This window comes from Passer montanus, unplaced genomic scaffold (genome assembly GCF_014805655.1).
Source record: "Passer montanus isolate IOZ18808 unplaced genomic scaffold, ASM1480565v1 scaffold10, whole genome shotgun sequence".
NCBI lineage: Eukaryota > Metazoa > Chordata > Aves > Passeriformes > Passeridae > Passer > Passer montanus.
In genome coordinates this window covers 39,167,039-39,184,796 of record NW_024356505.1, presented here as the reverse complement: position 1 = coordinate 39,184,796, position 17,758 = coordinate 39,167,039, and the positions used below count along the sequence as shown (strand labels likewise).

Below are 17,758 nucleotides of genomic sequence, written 5' to 3'. Positions count from 1 at the left end.
TGTGACCAATTAATGACTCCCCAGCTCACAAAATTTACCCAGAGCTGGATTTCTGTAGATGACATGCATTTTTTAATCCAATTGTTTGTGTTGCTGTCTCATTGGTCAAGAGGGTTGCGTTACAAATTGCACCTTTTCTAAACCCAGAATTGCTCTTTAGTTTCATTCTGGATGGGTTTCAGGACACCACGTGCCAGAAGCACCATGGATTGGAGCTGTGCATTTTCAGTTTTATTTCTCAGACTAATATCCCTTTTTTTCACTTTTCGCCCCTGGATGTCATATGCATGAGAAGCATGGGAGACACATTTCAAAGCTGATAGTAAATCTTCTCTGCAAGGCTGTGTCTGGCATGGTTGGAGGGAATAAGGCTGAGTCATCATTCAGATGCTATCTTAGCAGCTGGAAGTGTGTTGCCATCAGAAATCAGTCTCAATGACTGTGCCATGGAAACCCAGGCATGGATTTCTGACCAGCTGAAATTTGGTAGCAATCCAAAAGGGTTGTTTTTAGTTAGAAAGAGCCTGGGATTTGTACTCCTCCATGTACCAGTGTCACTAAATAGCATCATTACATAACTCAGTGGTGTAAGCTACAGCACAGTGTGAAATCAGGCTTCATTTGATTTGTCTGGTTTGTGGGTGCTGTGGCAGTCTGACCTCTCTTCATAGATACTTGGCTCATGGGAAAGTTCTGAAGAAGCTGGAAATTCTGTGCAGGCATAAACTCAAAAATATGCTCTGCCTAAATGCTCTTACTCCAGTAATTTCCTCTTTAGAGAGAAGAGAAAGGGATAGGCTTGAATTCCTTACACATTTTCTGAAGATCCATTTTGCTCTGCCAGATTTTAGGTGTGTTTAGTCCTTGGCTACATCTTGCTGATGCTCTGGCAGAGTTGCAGTCTCACTAACTGACGTCAGAGTGGATCGTCAAGGCTGATATTTAAGTGAGGGAGACTGCTGTGTACTGAGGTTACCTAGCCCTTAGCAGCCATGTGCATTGAGATAATCATTTTACAAACTAATAAACCATATCCCTCTTCTTGCTCTTGGTTTGTTTTTTGGTTTTTTTTTCTTTTTCTTTTATCACCTTCTTCCGTCGTATTCTGCTTCTTCTTCTTCCCTCTTCTTCTCATTTTCCCTGCAGTTCATTTCCTGCCCTATTTCTTTATCTATTCTTCCCCACTGCACTGTTCCTTCCCTAGCTGTTATGAAGATGTGTGATAATGCAGTAGATTGGAGCTGGATCCCCTTCCCTGCTCCTGTCTTCCACTCCTTGTGCTGCCTTCCCAGGTCCTCTGGCACTTGTCCCATGGGGGGGAGTAGAAGCAAAGGAAGTATCACGCTGTGAGCTGAATGCCACCTTGACCCTTCCTATTTCAGTACATCTTTAATTGCCAAGTGTTTGACAAATACCTAAGGGCTAGGAATGACTGTCCAACCTCTTAACTTTGCGGAGTCTGAATACCTGTAATTAAGCCTCTCTTTCTCTGAAGCGCTTGGTTTAAAATGGAACTTACTGCTCTCCCCCAGAACTTCCTCGCTCCTGAAAAACGTGTTGCAAAATGTTGTTTCTCTTTCCCCTTTCTCCTTTCTGGGGGTTTCCAGACTCTCCTTGGCATTAGTTATGGTCCCAGTGCAAACTTGGTGAAGCGCAGAACCAGCCACGGAAGCGTTTTCAGTTTCCGACTCCGTGGCAGAGACACTTGCTCCGAGACAGATTTTGCCGATGATGAGATCAGCATCGCTGGGGAAAATGAAAGCCACCGGGGCTCTCTCTTAATTCCAAGATCTGGGAGGCGTCCAAGCGTGCAAAGTCAAGTGAGCCATAGTTCTCACCCTACTACTCCCAACTACACCCAGACGGGCAAAAGGAACAGCTCAGTGGATTGCAATGGTGTGGTTTCCCTGATAGGAGGAGGCACCGGGGCACTCAACCCAGACCCTACTTCTCCTGCAGGGTTACTGCTCCCCCCAGTTATTATGGAAAAGCCTGGGACAGGCGACCTGGTGAGTACTTTATAACTTTTGTTCGTGATTCGCGCTCTCGTTTCCTTCTAAATGTTGTTGGAGATTGCTGTAATTTATTTACACCATATGGAGTCTACAGTGAGAAACCCAGACCCACCGTTCCAGGCAAGGTGGGAAGACAATGAATTAATTCACTGAGAAATGTGTGCCTAGTGCCTAATCAGGGAGGTTCATGCCTTCTGGTGAGATTTTCTCTTCAGGAGACAAATACCTAAATCTTGAGTTTGACAGAGACTTTCTTTTCTTGAAGGGACAGTGTTAAACTTGATTTCTTTTGACTTTTGAATACCTGACATTGTCTGGTGGATAGAAAATTATGGTTTTTAAATGATTCCGTGAATCTTGCCATCTGTGACTGTTTTCTCTTGCTGGTTGGTCTCTGTTTGCATCTGACCTCTTCTGGTCTTTTCTTGGGCTACTTGAAGAGGGCTGTTCCTTCAGTCCCGAGGTAGTTCCTGGAAAGCTTTAGCATCCAGTTCAAATAACACCCAGGAAATATGAGCAGATGATCAATAGATTTCAGCCCTTGTGCAGATTGCCAGCATCTTTGTTGCAGAGCAGTACCATGATATGGTGCTTTTGGAAATAGCTGCTACACTGGCAGAGCAATCTGGACAGGTTGCTAGTTTGAGATAGTGGGAATTTATCTTTTCTTATGTAGATAGTATGTATTGAAGCTCATCACTCTCAACAGTCTTTAAAATTATGGAGGTCACTACTATAGTCAGTGTGGGCAGGATTAATTTCATTTTAGGGATCAAAACCAGACCAGAATAATCTCTTTCCTTGGAAGTGCCTTTTTCTGTTCACTTTAACCACAAGTCTTACATTAGGTGAGATAAAGCCCACTCAGAGTAACAAGGTGCCAAAACCAGGTTATGTTGGTGGGGGGAAAAAAGTAAATGTGATTATAACATGTATTAGCCAAGGTATCTCCTAAAGAGAAAGGTGAGTGTGATGGATCCCAGCTGTGGTGTCAGATTATCAGTAAATTGAGAAGCAGTTTTTTTCTCTGGAGCCAAGCAGCTTTATTCCTTTCATGGTTTGGACTGAATTTTTTTCCTCACCTATCTGGGCATTCCCTGTGGTTCTGTAAATAGACTCTCACACCACCCATGAGAGAAGGGGCCAGGCTGCATGTGGGAACCTGGTTGGTGTGAGAATTATCTGTTTTGTTGACAGTTTTGAGACTGTTGCTGCTTTTTTGGATGTTCACATCTTCTTTCACTTAGAACTTTGGTAATCTCACTTTTACTCTCTGTGGACAAGGATGACCAGTCCTGAGACAATTCTGTAAACAGCTGAGCAGCAGAAATGCTGTAGATAGGGAAGTTTTACTTGCTTTAACTTTGTGGGGGGGAAAAAAAGTGTATTAAAGGAGGTGAGGAAGAAAATTTGCGCATCTGTTAAAAAAATTCTGAACCAAAGTTGTAAGACCTCAGTAGATGAGCAGAGGATGTCCTCTTTTTCTCTGTAAGGAAAGCAGCTCTGCAGGCTGTCCCAGCTGTCAGAAAAAGCTTAGCAAAGCACAAGAGCACTCAACCCTTCACAGAAAATATCAGTATTTTACAGGATTGGGTCCTGAGGTGACAGGGAAGCTCTGAGCTCTGCTGGCATTTATTTTCATTCCTCAGCTTCCTGCCTTTTGAATAAATGGATGTTGGAAACTGAGTGGCTGGGGTGGGTGAGCTCACTTGGCGGTTCCCTGGACATCTAGGAAACAACACCCAGGCACTACAGTGGCAGATGCTCATCCAGTGATGCAGTGTGAAGGATGTTGTGTCTTTTGCAAGAACAGGTTTGGTATCTAATCTATCCAGAAAATGTGAACTGGAGTTGAAGGCTGATTGACCAGGGGCCCATTGCTGTACAGATGTATTCTCTGCAGGGGTTGTAAGCACTGGGCACAAACTGCAGCCTCAGCTGTGGCTCAGGCAGAAGGAAACAGCAAATCTGACCCCTCAGCCTGCTTGGAGAGAAATCAGCATGTTTCTCAGCTTTGCATTTGATGATTTTCACCTTTTTCATGTTAAAATTTGTAGGTGAATTTTATTCTTTGTTAGCAGCTCTGGATTCTTTTTGCAGTCTCTTCATAAGTTTCCTGGGGAAGGTGGAAAGAAATAAAGATGTTGCAGTTACCTCATTAACCTCACTGACCCTTCTGCTGTTATTTATTTTGAGCAAGTGTGAGCCTATGGAAAAGGACCCGCTTGGGCTATCTGTAGTGTCTTTCATGAGCAATAAAATGAAGGGCCAGTCCATGAAAATGCATCACTGTAACATGGCTTAAGCCCTGACTTGCAGCTTCCTGAGGTGCAACTGTGGCTTTGCTCATGCAAATGGAACACCTGCGTAGATGGAGCTGGAAAAAACCACAATTTACAGCATTAGATTTTTGAGGATGCACTTTTTTAGGTCACTCCGTGATGCTGAATAGTATCAGTTGAACATAAAACAGACCCATCAGACAGCCACTAAGAGGAGAGATGACTGAATTCTGATTTGGGGAAAGCTTGGAGGAGCACTTCTGATTTAAAAGACAGAGCAAACATCAAACAAGATCTGACCATCTCTGGTTTTGAATTTTCAACCTGTGGGCCTTCAGTCACAAATAATGACTTAGCCCATAGCTGTCACAAATTATTCCAAAGTGGTTCCTCCTCAGGTTTCTCCAGGAAAGCACAAACAGTCACTAACCACTTCTAAGCATTTTAGCCTGATCAGCTTTAGCAATATTCACCCTGAGCAGTTTACCCCAGGCAAAGTGGTTGCATTGGGACCACAATGGACAACTTCCGTGCCTTTGTGCCATTGTAACTGCTACCCCCTGTCCCAGCCAGGGGCCATTTCCCCAAGGGAATGGCTGCAGGTGGCAGCTGAGCTGACATGAAAACATCTGTGCAGCTCAGCTGCCCTCTCCCAAGAGAGAAGTGGCTGCAGCAGTTTATCCCACTGCTCAGGCTGGTGACTCAGAGGAGTGACATCCTGGCACTTGGCTGCAGAAAAGCATGTAAGATAAAAAAATCCAGTTTCAAATGCTCTTCAGATTGCCTTGGTTGCTTGGCATGAATGGATGAGTGGGTTTCCATGAGAAACCAAGTGTGTTTGCACTGTCCATATCCTCTTCCCTAATTCCTAAATCCAGCTGAGGAAAAAGAGAGGATTTTAGGTTATCCCAATGGATGGTGCTAGAGCCCATCAGTCTCACCAGCTGGGGAAGTCTTGATGGCCATCAAGGGTTGCTGACTGTGGTCAGCATGGTCGATGCTGAGTGGCACCTGCCAATGAGTCCTGAAAGTCCCCAGGGGCTTCAGTGCCTGAGCAAGAGGAGGACATCCTATCCTCTACAGGGAGCATCTCTGCACACTTTGCCACACCCATGAGTGTCCCCATGCCACAAAAGAGTTCCTACAAGGAGTTGTTTTTAGTTTTAGAAAGTTAGTTCTTAGTTAAGAAGAGCCTGGGGAGCTGCACAGAGGGTTCAGTGCTGTGAGGGTCGAAGCCAAAGGGCCTGCAGAGGTCACAGGGAAAGCAAAGTAGTGCAATATGAAAGTGTGGTCTGCAAAAACCCTTCACAAAACCAGGTCTGGGTCTGGCAGTCATCACCTGGAGGGGAAGAGAAAGAGGTGGTCTAGTCTGAAGGGATCAGGGAGCATGTCCCAGGAAACCCATGGCAAGTCCTGGTCACTCTTCTGGAAATGCAGGGGACTCACTCAGGACTGTCCTCCCACCAGCTTTCTTCAAGTGGTGCAGCTGCTGATTTTATCCAACTTACTCCAGTGTAAATAAGACATAAGCAGGACCTGGTGATTATGTTAGAAGTCCTAATTGGTTTTGTCTTGACCTGAAACTAAGAGTTTTGAAAAATGTTACATTTTTATGCTCCTGCTGATTGCTGGGTGACATTTTGGCTTTTGCCTTATTTAGAGAAAGTCTCTATATTTTGTAAGTAACTTCAGGGCACATGACAACCTAAAGGTTCTGCACCTTCCTGCAGAATTTATGTGTGGCTTTGCATTGCTCTGTTGTGTCATGGTATTTCTTAGTTAAGAGGTTAGAATAACACCTCCCTTCACAAGGTATTGATATGCTTGTGCAGAATTTGATTTAATTAATGAGCTCTTGCCTGGAGCTCAATTTATCCATGGATTCTGATGAGGCTGAGTGAGATCTCACCTGTGGCTGTCAAGAACTTCTAGAGGGTTAAGGAACACACAAAACACCATCCCTTCTTGCCTCCTAAATCTAGCTGCAGCCTTTCCTGTGACAGTCCAGGGAAATCACAAGATCTTTAATTTAACCTGACTTTACAATTGTTCCAGAGGTGGGAAGTGGAAGAGAAATGGATGCAGGACTGAAAGAGTGGTGGTTTCCAAGTGGGCACTGCTGTTAGGTGGTGATCCCCTCTGCTTTGCTCTCCCTGGGGCACCTCCTCACCAGAGCTTCCCATCAGTCCAGGAGCAGGGCAGGGCAGCCTGTGGCATGGTTTTGGGATGGAAAATGAGGCTGGAGTAACCTGGGGACCCCCTCTTGCACTCATAGGCTTTCCTGAATTTCCTCTTGGTCACACTTCTGCTTTCTTTTCTAGGAAACTTGAAATGCTGAGCATTGCTAGATTGGCAGGAGGGAAAGCACCTGGAGAGTGGCCAAGCTGTTTATCAGGGGACTGAAATAAGGATTTAGGAATTTATCTTTAGATGATATTATTTTAAAAAGAAAAACAAACAAACAAAAAAGGACCTTGCTTTTTGTTTCAGCTAAGCATAAAAAGCTTTTGCTGACCACATTGGTTTGAGGTTTTCATGTTGATCCTAAAATCACCCTGAGGTAAAATTTCTCTCTTTCATTTCTTGCTTTGGTACAGGACTGGTGAAAGGGAAAGTGTTAGCAGTTTCCATGTTCAGAAATAAAGGTCAACAGAATAAGTCATCCAAAAATCCTCCAACAAGTTATGTGGATAAAAGCTCCCTCTGATGCTGTCACACAGAGTTGTCACAGCTCTGTTTCTGCATATTTCAAACTTTGCTTATGTATATTCTATGTGTAAATCACTCAGATTTGGTGCAATTATTTCAAACTGCATTATTTTAGGGTGCATCTCTTTAAATAGTCAGGCATCCCCAAAATTAGGTGGTTTCTTTTTAATGCTGTGCTCTATTATGGCCACCTCCAATTTCATTAAATATTTGTGCTGGTGCCTTGCTGGGTCCATTGCTCATGGCGTGGCTTGCCCACCTTTTTCTGCTTGAAAAACTTTGAAGTATACAAGGAAAATTAAACCTGTCCTGGTTCCCAAAAATGGTCTTTAAAAATGCTGCTATGCTTAAGCCCATCTTCACATAATCGTTTTGACATAGTTCAAAACTGTAGGCAGTGAGAAGAAAATATCTCTGTTATGCATCCTCATTTACATGTAAATTACTGGATAGTATATTTGTCTCTATAGAATTCAGCTAATCCAAAGGAGGAACTTTTCCAGTCAATCAGGGGGCAACACAAATAATCTTTTCTTGCTGGAGGTGCCTATATTTAACTCCATTGTGATTTCTCATCTGGATCCCAGGGACACTCCTTGCATAACTGTGGGGACTGCTGTTATTCTAGGCTTAATTTCTATAGAAATATAAGTACAATGAGAAACTGTGCCTGTGTGTGTTTCCTCAGAGATGATAATAGCCTTTATGATGCCTGCTTGTCCAGTTCCTGGAATTGTTTCTGTCTCACAGTGCACAAGCTGCTGGTTCCTGGTGTGACTCTCAGCTATCTCTATTCTAAAATAAATAATAATAATGTAAACCCAAACCCACACATAACTATTCTTTACCTGGGGTAAAACTTATGACCTTCCTTAAGCAGCTTTAGTAATTTTAAACTATTCACCTGGATGGAAACTTTCTTTCCTGGAAAAATTCTTCCTAGTAAGTGACAAAGTGACTACGTGCTGGATTTACTGCTCTGTTGGCAAATCTTTGCCCAGTGGCATTGCTGCCACACTCTGTGTCCTGGCTCTGGGGATGAAACTCTGCTGTGTGCCTGGTGCCAGGGGGCTGGCAGGGAACAGGGGCTTGGTTTAGTTAAATATAAAAAAATAAAATAGGAAGAATGAACCTGTGAATGTTTTTCTTTTGGGTTTCTACCGCTTTGCACTTGTGGGTAAAATGTGTCTTTCAGATAAAGTACTCTTGGGAATGAGGTTGTCTGATGACATGTTACTGGTACATCCTATGCTTTAGGTCAGATAGGATGGGGGGATATTAGAGCTTAAAAAGACTGAAATAATGAACAGAGATTTGAAATTTGAGGTTTTCTTATAGTTCATTTTACAGAGGCAAACTTGTGTTTTCAGGGTTTTTTTCCTCTTTTTCTTTGCTTTTCCTTTTTTTTTTTTAATAATTATTCTACTTAAAAATTTGTCTCCCTCCTGTTTTTCTTCACCCTGTCTAGCTATTTCTTTTTGGTACCATGTGTTTGTTATGTATTCCAAACTGCTGTGAATGATTATGCAATTTTGTAGATGCTTTCTTCATTAATAAAACATTTGTTGTTTCATTGGTTTTTTTGGATGTTTTTGAGGTGAAGGAAATCAAGGAAACTAATGCATCTGAAACACCATTCCTGGTATTCCCTGACTCCTAAGCCAAGGAGAGAGTGTTTTCTTGTTCTGCATGACTCTCTTTGAAGAGTTTCTGGTTATAACTTTCCTTATGAGATGACTTAATCAGTAACTCAATGGACAATGAGCAGATTCTGTTGAGTTTTTCTTTCAAAGGACATTTTAATAGGGGGGAAAAAAGGCTATTTTGAAGAATTACTGTGCTTTTGTGGCCCAGCTAATGTTTTAAGTGCTTGCTTTCAAAGTCCTTACTCTTCTCTGGTCGTGCAGTGACTGGTGTTTTTAACTGCAGTACTTGAAGTGACCTGGGACCAGCATTCTGGTTATAATTTTCATTGTCAAGCAGTGGCCAAACATCTTTGCCCTTTTCTGGGATATCTCCTGCCCTGAAGAGGCCACAGTCCAGAAAGACAGCTTGTGCAGCCCTGAAGAGGTCACAGTCCAGAAAGAGCTTCAGCACCTTTATTTCTTGCTTTTCTTGTGGAATTGCTTTTCTTGAAGAGCATTTTGGTAGAGAAATGGTGAAGAGGAGGGACCCTGGGTCCCTGGGCACAAAGAGCAGAGCTGTGGAGCTGCTGCTTTGGCACATCTCAGTTTGCATTCCAGGTGCTGATCAGGGGGGCAGACCCAGGTGATGAGAAGATCCAGAAGACTGAATCTAATTCCTGTAGCTCATTTGTCCGTGGAGAAACTAAAGCAGCTACTCTGATATCTGAGTAAACCAGAGTTTCTCATCTTTGTAGGGGTTTCTTCTCATTTCCTGTTTCCTTGAGCTATAACACCAGAGCCATCAAGATCCATCCATCTACACCTGTCTTGTTGCAGTGTCTCAGACCTCACAGCCTGGATGCTTGAGGACCAGGGCAGGGGCTGTTGAACTTTTATTTTGGGAAACCGAGGGTCTCAACCAGGAGGTCTTTGACAGAGAATGATGTTTAACCTGAATTTCCCAGATTCTTGCACCTCAACCACTTCTCTTTCCACTTGTGTGAGATCTGGAGGAGTAAACCAAGTGGGATTTGTTCTCTATATGAAGTGGGAGCTTGTAATAATAAAAGCCTTAACATCTTGCTCCTGTGAGCTGACAATATAAAGTGTTTCATGCAGTGTGTGTCTTCAGCTATACTGTATTTCTGTCTGACTTCAGAAACCCAAGCCTACAAAAGGCATAAAACTAATTTAAAATGAGACATTAAACAAAGACAGTTTGGGAGTTCTGTTTTTCTGGTATTTGATTTCTTTGGGATTTTTTTTTATGCTTTTCCTTGAGAAACATGAGAACAAGGGTTAGGTTATTTATTTTTTCCTGAGAAAAGGAAGCTAAGTCTCTCCCCTAATTATGGAGCTTCAGAATCCATAACACCAAAGATCACCACAATGACAATATGTTCCTGAGATTTGGCAGTGTTTCAGAACAAGGAAAAACATGTGTTGGGGAGTCAGTTTGCTTGGTATGATAGCAGAGGTCTGCAATGGAGCTGTTACCCACGCCCTTTTCCTCTTCTAGCTGTATAATTAAATACTTAACACATTTCAGAAATAATGGATTAATTACTGTAATTAAGCAGGCCTTCTTTCACAAGCCAAGAGCATGGGAAAGCAGCACTGCTATTCCTCTGGCATCGTGAGCCTTCCTTTATTTTCACCCACAGTTTACATCAAGGTGAAGGGCAGAACAAATTTTCCAAAATTGCTCAAAGTGCCATTTTCAAAAGCTGTGCCCCACCAGCATGCCTTTAACTCAGAAGTCAGTGTGCTTTAGACTCTTCAGATGACAAAATTAATGCTTAGGCAGTTTTGAAATTTCTACCTAGTATCTGCCTTGGTCTCACTGTGCTGATCCAGTGTGTTCCTTTAAACAGACTTCCCCCTCGGACGAGGCAAGCAAGAAACAGCTTTTGATGCCCCACCGGCCCTCAGTGGACCACTCAGACGAGCCCTTTCAGAGGCAGAGGGCAGTGAGTGCTGTCAGCATCATCACCAGTGCCCTGGAAGGTAAGAGACATCCTCAGTTTCCCAGCTCAAAACCACATCCACGTGCAAAAAAGTGACACAAAATGCCCTGATATCGTTTTGAAAGAAGGCACTAAGGGTAGCAATTGCAACCCCTATAACACAGGCAGCACAATCCTTATCTTACCCATGGACTTGTAGAAATCCAGGGAAAATGCTATATAACCAGAATTGGAGCTGTAAGATTTAAGATTCTGTGCTGTCGTGGTGTTAGAGGCAGACAGGGCTCACTGGAGTGCAGGGCAGCAGAGCACCAGCCTGGTTTTGGGTGACTGCCTGTACCTGTGCTGGTGTCTCATCTCTCTGGGGCTGAGGGAAAGCCTGCCACGTGCAGAACCTCCAAATTAGGGGGGAGGAAAGTCTCAAAGTCTCTCACAACAGGTACACTGCAGCGTGCTGTGTGTTTGAGTCCCACCATGAAATTTGAGGGTGCTCAAAGGACCATTTAACCACACAAGTATTTCTCAACCAATTTTTCCACTGCTCTTCTCATGAGCTGCAGGAGGATTTTCCTCCTCTGGGTTTCCATAGGCAGGAACTTTGCATTTTCCTCTGGCAAATTTATTGACAGCAAGACAACTCAGAGCAAGACCCCCACATTCCCAATATTTTTTTACTTGTAGCATCAAAGGGCTTCCTGCAATTTCTCATGGCTCCTACACTGCAAACAGAGATGAGAGAGAAGGTAGCGCCTAAGAGCACAGAAAAATGTCAGTCAAGAGCACAGTAGCAAGGGAAATTGTAGGTTCTCCTGCAGCCTAATTCTCTGTGTGACTGGTGGATAGGGACTCACAGACAGGACCTGGACATTGCCCAGTGTGAAACCACAAAGCCCTTCCTCCTCCTCAGTTTTTACCCTCCCCATGGTCATATTCAGCAGTATTGTGGCCACAAGATGTATTTGTGTTTGAATGAATAAAGAGCTGTGTTGTTAATAGGGAAATAATTGCTTTGGTGTATTCCAGTGTTTAATGTACTCTGCAAAGGTTTTATTTGTTTTCTGTGGGGTTTTTAGCAATTAGCTTTGTGACTGATTTGCTCTGTTGTAATGTGTTAAGAATACCTAAAAGGCCTGGACTTCTGGAGCTCTTGTTTGTTTAATGGTATTTTTCTATTCCTTTATACCACAGAAATCCAGGCTAGAATAACTCAGAGGACATGGCACTCAGGAATGTGGTTTAGTGGTGAACTTGGCACTCAAGAAGTAACAGCTGGAATCAGTGATCTTAAGTGTCTTTTCCAATCTATGATTCTATGTAGAAGACATACTTATCAAAGGTTTCCTAACCCCCAGACTTTGATTAGTCATTGAAATTGAATACTTGTTAACAGAGAATGTCAGATCAGAATAAAATATATCACAGGATTTAACCATATTCATGACTGTAAGATTTGTGCCAAACTTTGAAACAGCCAGTCCAGAAATCCCTTCTCCTTCACTTACTTGGTTTCTGTTCTTAGCTCTTGGGCAGTCAACAACTGTCTGTTTTTTCCAGACATTACAAAGCCTTGCAGACAAGAAAGGACCTATTTCTGTTTAAATTTAAAAATAAGAGAAAAACTATCACAGTGCTGGTTGTATTTTTCTGATCATTTTTTAACAGTAGCAGAAAAAACAGAGGCTAATTTTACATTTTCTTTTGCAGATATTAGAAAAAGCATTAAATATCTTGTGTTTTCCAAATATCATATTTACTGGGAAAGGATGTGGATTATTAATTGATTTAATCCATTTTAATGCCACATCACTGCCAAAAGAAGACAGTCCTACACTTCTCCTTCCCTTGCTGTGTTCCTGCACTTTGTGTGATTGGTTTTCAACTCACCCATAAGGTCCAGGAGAACAAAACCTGGCCAAAGGACAGAGAAATAGCATGTGGCTGAGGCTGAAGAGGGTGAAACCAAACCTTTTAGCAGCAACCTGGACTTAAAGGGACTTATGTTGTGAAGAATAAGGATATAGATCCATGTGTTCTAGATTTACCTGGAAAGTTAGATCCTTAAGGAATTGATTGCCCTAAACCCTTTATTGCTTTCAAAGGCAAATTAAAAAAAAAATAAAATTTGCATTTGAAATCCACGGTTCTCAAATAATTGTAGTGTTTACCTGTTAACCCTCTCTTTTGAGGCTGGAAAGAGTAATTTCTTGGGAGGAATTTGATTTCCCAAAAATCTTAGAGCAGTGTAGATATGTGTGCAAAACCTGTGCAGATAGGACACCATTTGGTATTTTGAAATCTTGATGGAAGACACTTAATATCACAGTTGTGTTGTCCTTTGAAGAAAATTGGATAAAGAATCAGAGAATCTGAGGAAAAATTCTCCAAGATCAGCAAATCCAGCCTTTGACTGAATACCCCCATGCCACCAAACCATATTGCAAAGTGCCCCGTCCACTCAGTTTTGAACACTCCCAGGGATGGGGACTCCATCTGTGCTTAACCACTCTTTCAGTGAAGAGATTTTTTTCCCCAATATCCAATCTGAAGCTCCCCTGGAACAGCCTGGGGCCATTTCCCCTTGTCCCAAATGCTTCCTGCCTTGGGAGAGGAGGCTGTTTATGAACTGATTGAAATAACAGCCTTGGCTGAAGTTTTCCTGTTATCAGTGCAGCTTCTAATTATATAGACTAAAACCATAATACAGCATTCCATGCCCATAAAGGAATCAGAAAAGGAAGGCATTAAGCAATTCTGCTGATCATTGTCATTTAGCCATTAACTGTCTTTCTTGACTTTTTTTCACCATTTAACACAAATTATACCTATGAAAGTATTTCAGTTCTGTTCTGCATAGGTGAAATGAGCATGTAAAAGTGGTATTACAGGCAATATTTAAGAGCACCTTTCGAAAGCACATTTTTAGTAGTGTTTTGAAACTGGCTTATCTGCTCCCTGATATTGTCTGTGGGCCTGTCAAGATATCAGATATTTAATGCTGTTTTGGATTGCACATCAAGGACAGAAACTCTGTTGACAACCAGTGATACTCTGGTCCTCAAGTACTTAAATCAGTTTTAAATATTGAATTTAAGCTCTTTTATCTTCTTTAAAAGGTATACTTTGAAAATGTCTCCTCAAGTACTTAAATCAGTTTTAAATATTGAATTTAAGCTCTTTTATCTCTTATCTGCTTTAAAAGGTATACTTTGAAAATGTGACCAAGGAATGAAAAATATATGTTCCAATCTAAGTTAAATGAAGATAGTGTATTCTTATCCATTTGAAATTGGCAAAATGGAAAATAGAGTAAGAATCCAAGCCTATATATAATACTAGACTTCACATATTTAGTGTGATTCTCACTTTTTGCCAGTGACACTTTTAGAAGGTTTTTACTTTCAGAACAGGTCACTGTCTGGTAAGTGCAGGTCAACTGGCTAAAACCCCAAAGTGTGTAATTTGCCAGCCTGTTAGGACAGGAATATTTTTATCTTTGAGAAAAGTTTGGGGTAATTTGTGGGCCTTCCTCTGTGTAATGAGTAATTTTAAGTGTTCTCTTGTCGTATAACTCAGTGTGAGTTGACTGTGACTTTGCTGCTTGTGACTTAGAGCTTGAGGAATCGCACCAGAAATGTCCTCCCTGCTGGAACCACTTTGCTGTTAAATTCCTCATTTGGGATTGCTGCCCACTTTGGCTTTTAATCAAGAAATTTGTCAAGTTTGTGGTAATGGACCCGTTTACCGACCTCACCATCACGCTGTGCATTGTGCTGAACACGCTCTTCATGGCCCTGGAGCATTACAAGATGACCAAGGAGTTTGAGCACATGCTGTACATAGGCAATTTGGTAAGTCAGCCTGAACTTGAAGGGCCACCTGAGGGGTGAATTTCCTGCTTTTTAAAATTTTGGCCATTGCTTGGGAATGTCCCATTTTGATAACTGCCAGCATTGCTTTGCATTTGTCAAGCAAGTCCTCGCAGCCACCTCTTTCTGAAGAGAGCTGAATGAAGAACAAGTGTCTATTTTTATCAAGCTAACATTCTCTGATGTTATTAGTAACCATTAAAGCCATGGTTTTGGGCTGTTCCTGCTAGATATCTGTTTGAGGAAATGAGATAAGAGAAAGGTTAATGAGCTTTATTCAGGTTTTCTGGTAAAGCACCCATAAGGCAGCAGTTCTTGGTGACTAATAGTGACTTTTATGTTAAAACAGAAACTTACAGAAAAAAAAGCAAGGCAAGATCTTGGAGGGAAATGGAATTGTGTTTGATCATGGGTTGATATCTATGTTGGAACATGCCTGCTGTGCATCTACATGTGCTGAGTCCTATGAAAACCCCGGGGCAGAGGGGATAGGGAGCAAAACATGGCCAATGCTTTGAGGGAAATTTAATATACAAGCCAGAGCAGGTAGGTATAGAGATGCAAAACAAACAGAGACCACACTTGTCCAAAGAAAAGCAGAGGGACAATCCACAGTCAAGCTGCAGGGACAGCAGAAAAGACTTTCCAAGGGAAATGTAATACAATTTGTGGCCCAGGGGGCCACTCAAAATGGAATCTTTTTCTTCAGTCATCTTTCTCAAGTTATGTTTAAAAGTTGCCATGTGTTACTGCTTTAAAACTTAATGTTTAGAATCCTTTTAGTTGTAGAAGAGTCTCAATTAGAAAAGGCACAGGCCACCTAGCTATGGCATGGTGGGATTGCCCCTAAAATGTAGTGGTAGCAGCAGAGATATCCTATAGGAACATAAGTGGTCTGGAGAATCTGGAAGGTGGATGCTGCCAAGCTTGCATTTGAGGAGCTCACAGGAAAGGTTAAAAAGCCCTTTATTTCTGTAAAAACAGAGGCTGCAGTATCTCAAAGCTGGATTAATGTCACCTAATTTTAGATATTTACAGTGTAGGAGTCTGTGCCAGTTGTCTTTGTCTCTTTTTAAAGTCAGTGGAAGGAAATGGACAGTTTCAAGCCCCATTAATGTGAGGTTGTAGTGACATTTACTTTTGGATAAGGTGAAGAGTGGCCTGTAGGGCTGTGACTGCAGTAGCCACTGACCTCAGTGGGAGCACACAGAGACACTGCAGATGTGAGACCTGCCTTTAGTGAGAAGCTTCCCATGCTGGCAGGTTTGGGTGGGTAGTAGCAATAACCAGGCATTTTGTATCAGCCCTAGAATATAGGATATAACATAGATTTTATTTTTTTCTTTACCCTGGTCCTTGTTATTTCTAGCTCTGTGCTTCCATGGGCAGGTTGAGGTTATTCCCCTAAGCTTTGGGACCTGTCTCCAGCTTTTCATCTGATATGTCTTGGCAAGTCTCCCTCTGTTTTTGTGCTAAGCAGAAATCTCTTTGAGTCTCTCTTGCTCCAAACCCATGCTCTTGTCCTCTGCAGAAAGCAGTAGGTAAGGATAGCTTGGAGATCATCTCACAGGACTGTACCCAGCTTCACTTTGCAGCCAGCATTCCTTCTTGTTGCTCAACAATTTGTGGCCTTCTAAGATGACTTGAAAAAATTCCTTTGCGTCCATCAAAGCAGGTGGCAAAGCTGCCACTTCCCTCTCTGGCACTTGGGACAGTCAAGGTGTCTGCTCCTCACTCTGCTTTTGGCAGATCAGCTTTCCCCTTTGCAGACCACAGGCAGTGAAACTTTAGCCCTTGGCTTCCCTCCTGCCAGCACAGCTCCTGCAGACCTGCCAGGGCTGAGCAGGGCTGTGCCAGGTGCCATCAGGAAATTAGACAATCAGTAGAGACAGGAATTTTTGCAAACAGGGAAATTTTGCGGAGAGACGCTTTTTTATTTTTTTACATTTTTTTTTCCAGAGAGAGAAATTTCACAAAGCAAATTTTGCAAAATTTTGCCAAAAAAAGAGAAGAAAAATCTCAGTGTGAGTTTCTTAGCACTGCCTAGAGCTATTTCTCTTCCTTTTGCTAAAGTGTAAAGCAAGCAAAACAGCCTGCCTGCATTTTTTGTAGCAGGGTGATGGCTCAGGGCTCCCCTTCTCCTGAGATCCCAGCCTGGGTCTGTGAGAGCCCAGCCTGTCTCAGCTCACCCTCACCAGCTTTTCTAAACCCCTGCATAACTGGATTAATTGTGAGCAGAGCAGGTCAGAGAAAGGTAACTCCATTTCGTGGAAGATTTTGCAAAGTCATTTGTAATGAAAATTGACATTTTTTGCAATTCCCTGTGAAAGGGAAGGGAGTCCCAGCTCCAGGGCAGGCTGCCAGGTGACTGCATCCCCTGAGCTGCAGACTGGCAGCCCCCCCTCTGCCCCCACACTGCCTGGCTGGCTGTCTTCCCATTACATCTAACCTTCTTTGAGTGATTATGCTAGCATTAAACTTGCCAAATATTAAACAGGGCAGGTCTTTGGCTTTTCTTTTTTTTTCTTTTTTTTCTTTTTTTTTTTTTAACTCTGAGCAGATTTTCTGAGAGAAATGAAAGAATGAAAATGGAATATGGATTTTCTTTCTCTGGATCTGCCAGTCACTGGGGCTCTCCTGCTGAGATTGTCCATCTACTTCATTCAGCATCTGCTACTTTCATTCCCCTTTAGTTCATCCCTTACAGGAATGAACATTTTCAAATGTGATCAGAAGTCCAGGCGAGCACGTGTGCAGAGTTCATCTGCCCACGCAGTGCCACCACTTAAAAAATGAGTGGAGAGAGCAAGACTCCCTCAATTTCTGTTTTCCTTTAGAAGCTGAGGTACCATTATGCAACATTAAAGCCTAAATGGCTGAAACGACAGATAAAAGGGTTTGGTTTGGGTTTTTTTTTAAGACAAAGTGCTCCACATCAGCAGTGTCATATTTAGCACCAGTGGGATGTTAAGCTACTTGTTTTCTTTCCAGCCTTTATCACAAGAAACACCCAGCCCCTTGTGCAGGTGCAGTGGAGCAGGTGCTGTGTGGAATTTGTGGCTGGTACACACACACACAACTCCTGATGCCTCCAGGAAGCCTCAGACATTTTGCTGCCTTGCTGTGACATTTCCTTCTCAGAAGGCTATTGATTAAAATGATTCAGGCAAAGAAAGTGATCCTCCTGAGTCATTTTCTCAGCAAGAGGGTTGCATAATGTGTGCAGCGTGGTCTCGTAGTTCTTTAAGGCAGTCCCTTGGATAGAATTTCACAGACATCCAGTTTCGTCTTGCT

The 17,758-nt window shown here is 42.5% G+C and overlaps 1 protein-coding gene across 2 annotated transcripts in view; it reads left to right on the top strand.

The window, feature by feature from the left end:
- LOC120502428 (sodium channel protein type 5 subunit alpha-like) overlaps positions 1-17,758 on the top strand; it is a 212,529-nt gene that overhangs the window by 97,083 nt on the left and 97,688 nt on the right. Inside the window, exons 12-14 of one of the 2 annotated variants that reach the window (XM_039709844.1) lie at positions 1,608-2,009; positions 10,506-10,638; positions 14,208-14,446. In XM_039709844.1, the coding sequence (XP_039565778.1) occupies positions 1,608-2,009; positions 10,506-10,638; positions 14,208-14,446 (774 nt within the window). The remainder of the gene's footprint in view (positions 1-1,607; positions 2,010-10,505; positions 10,639-14,207; positions 14,447-17,758) is intronic. The other variant, XM_039709853.1, reaches the window with a different exon arrangement.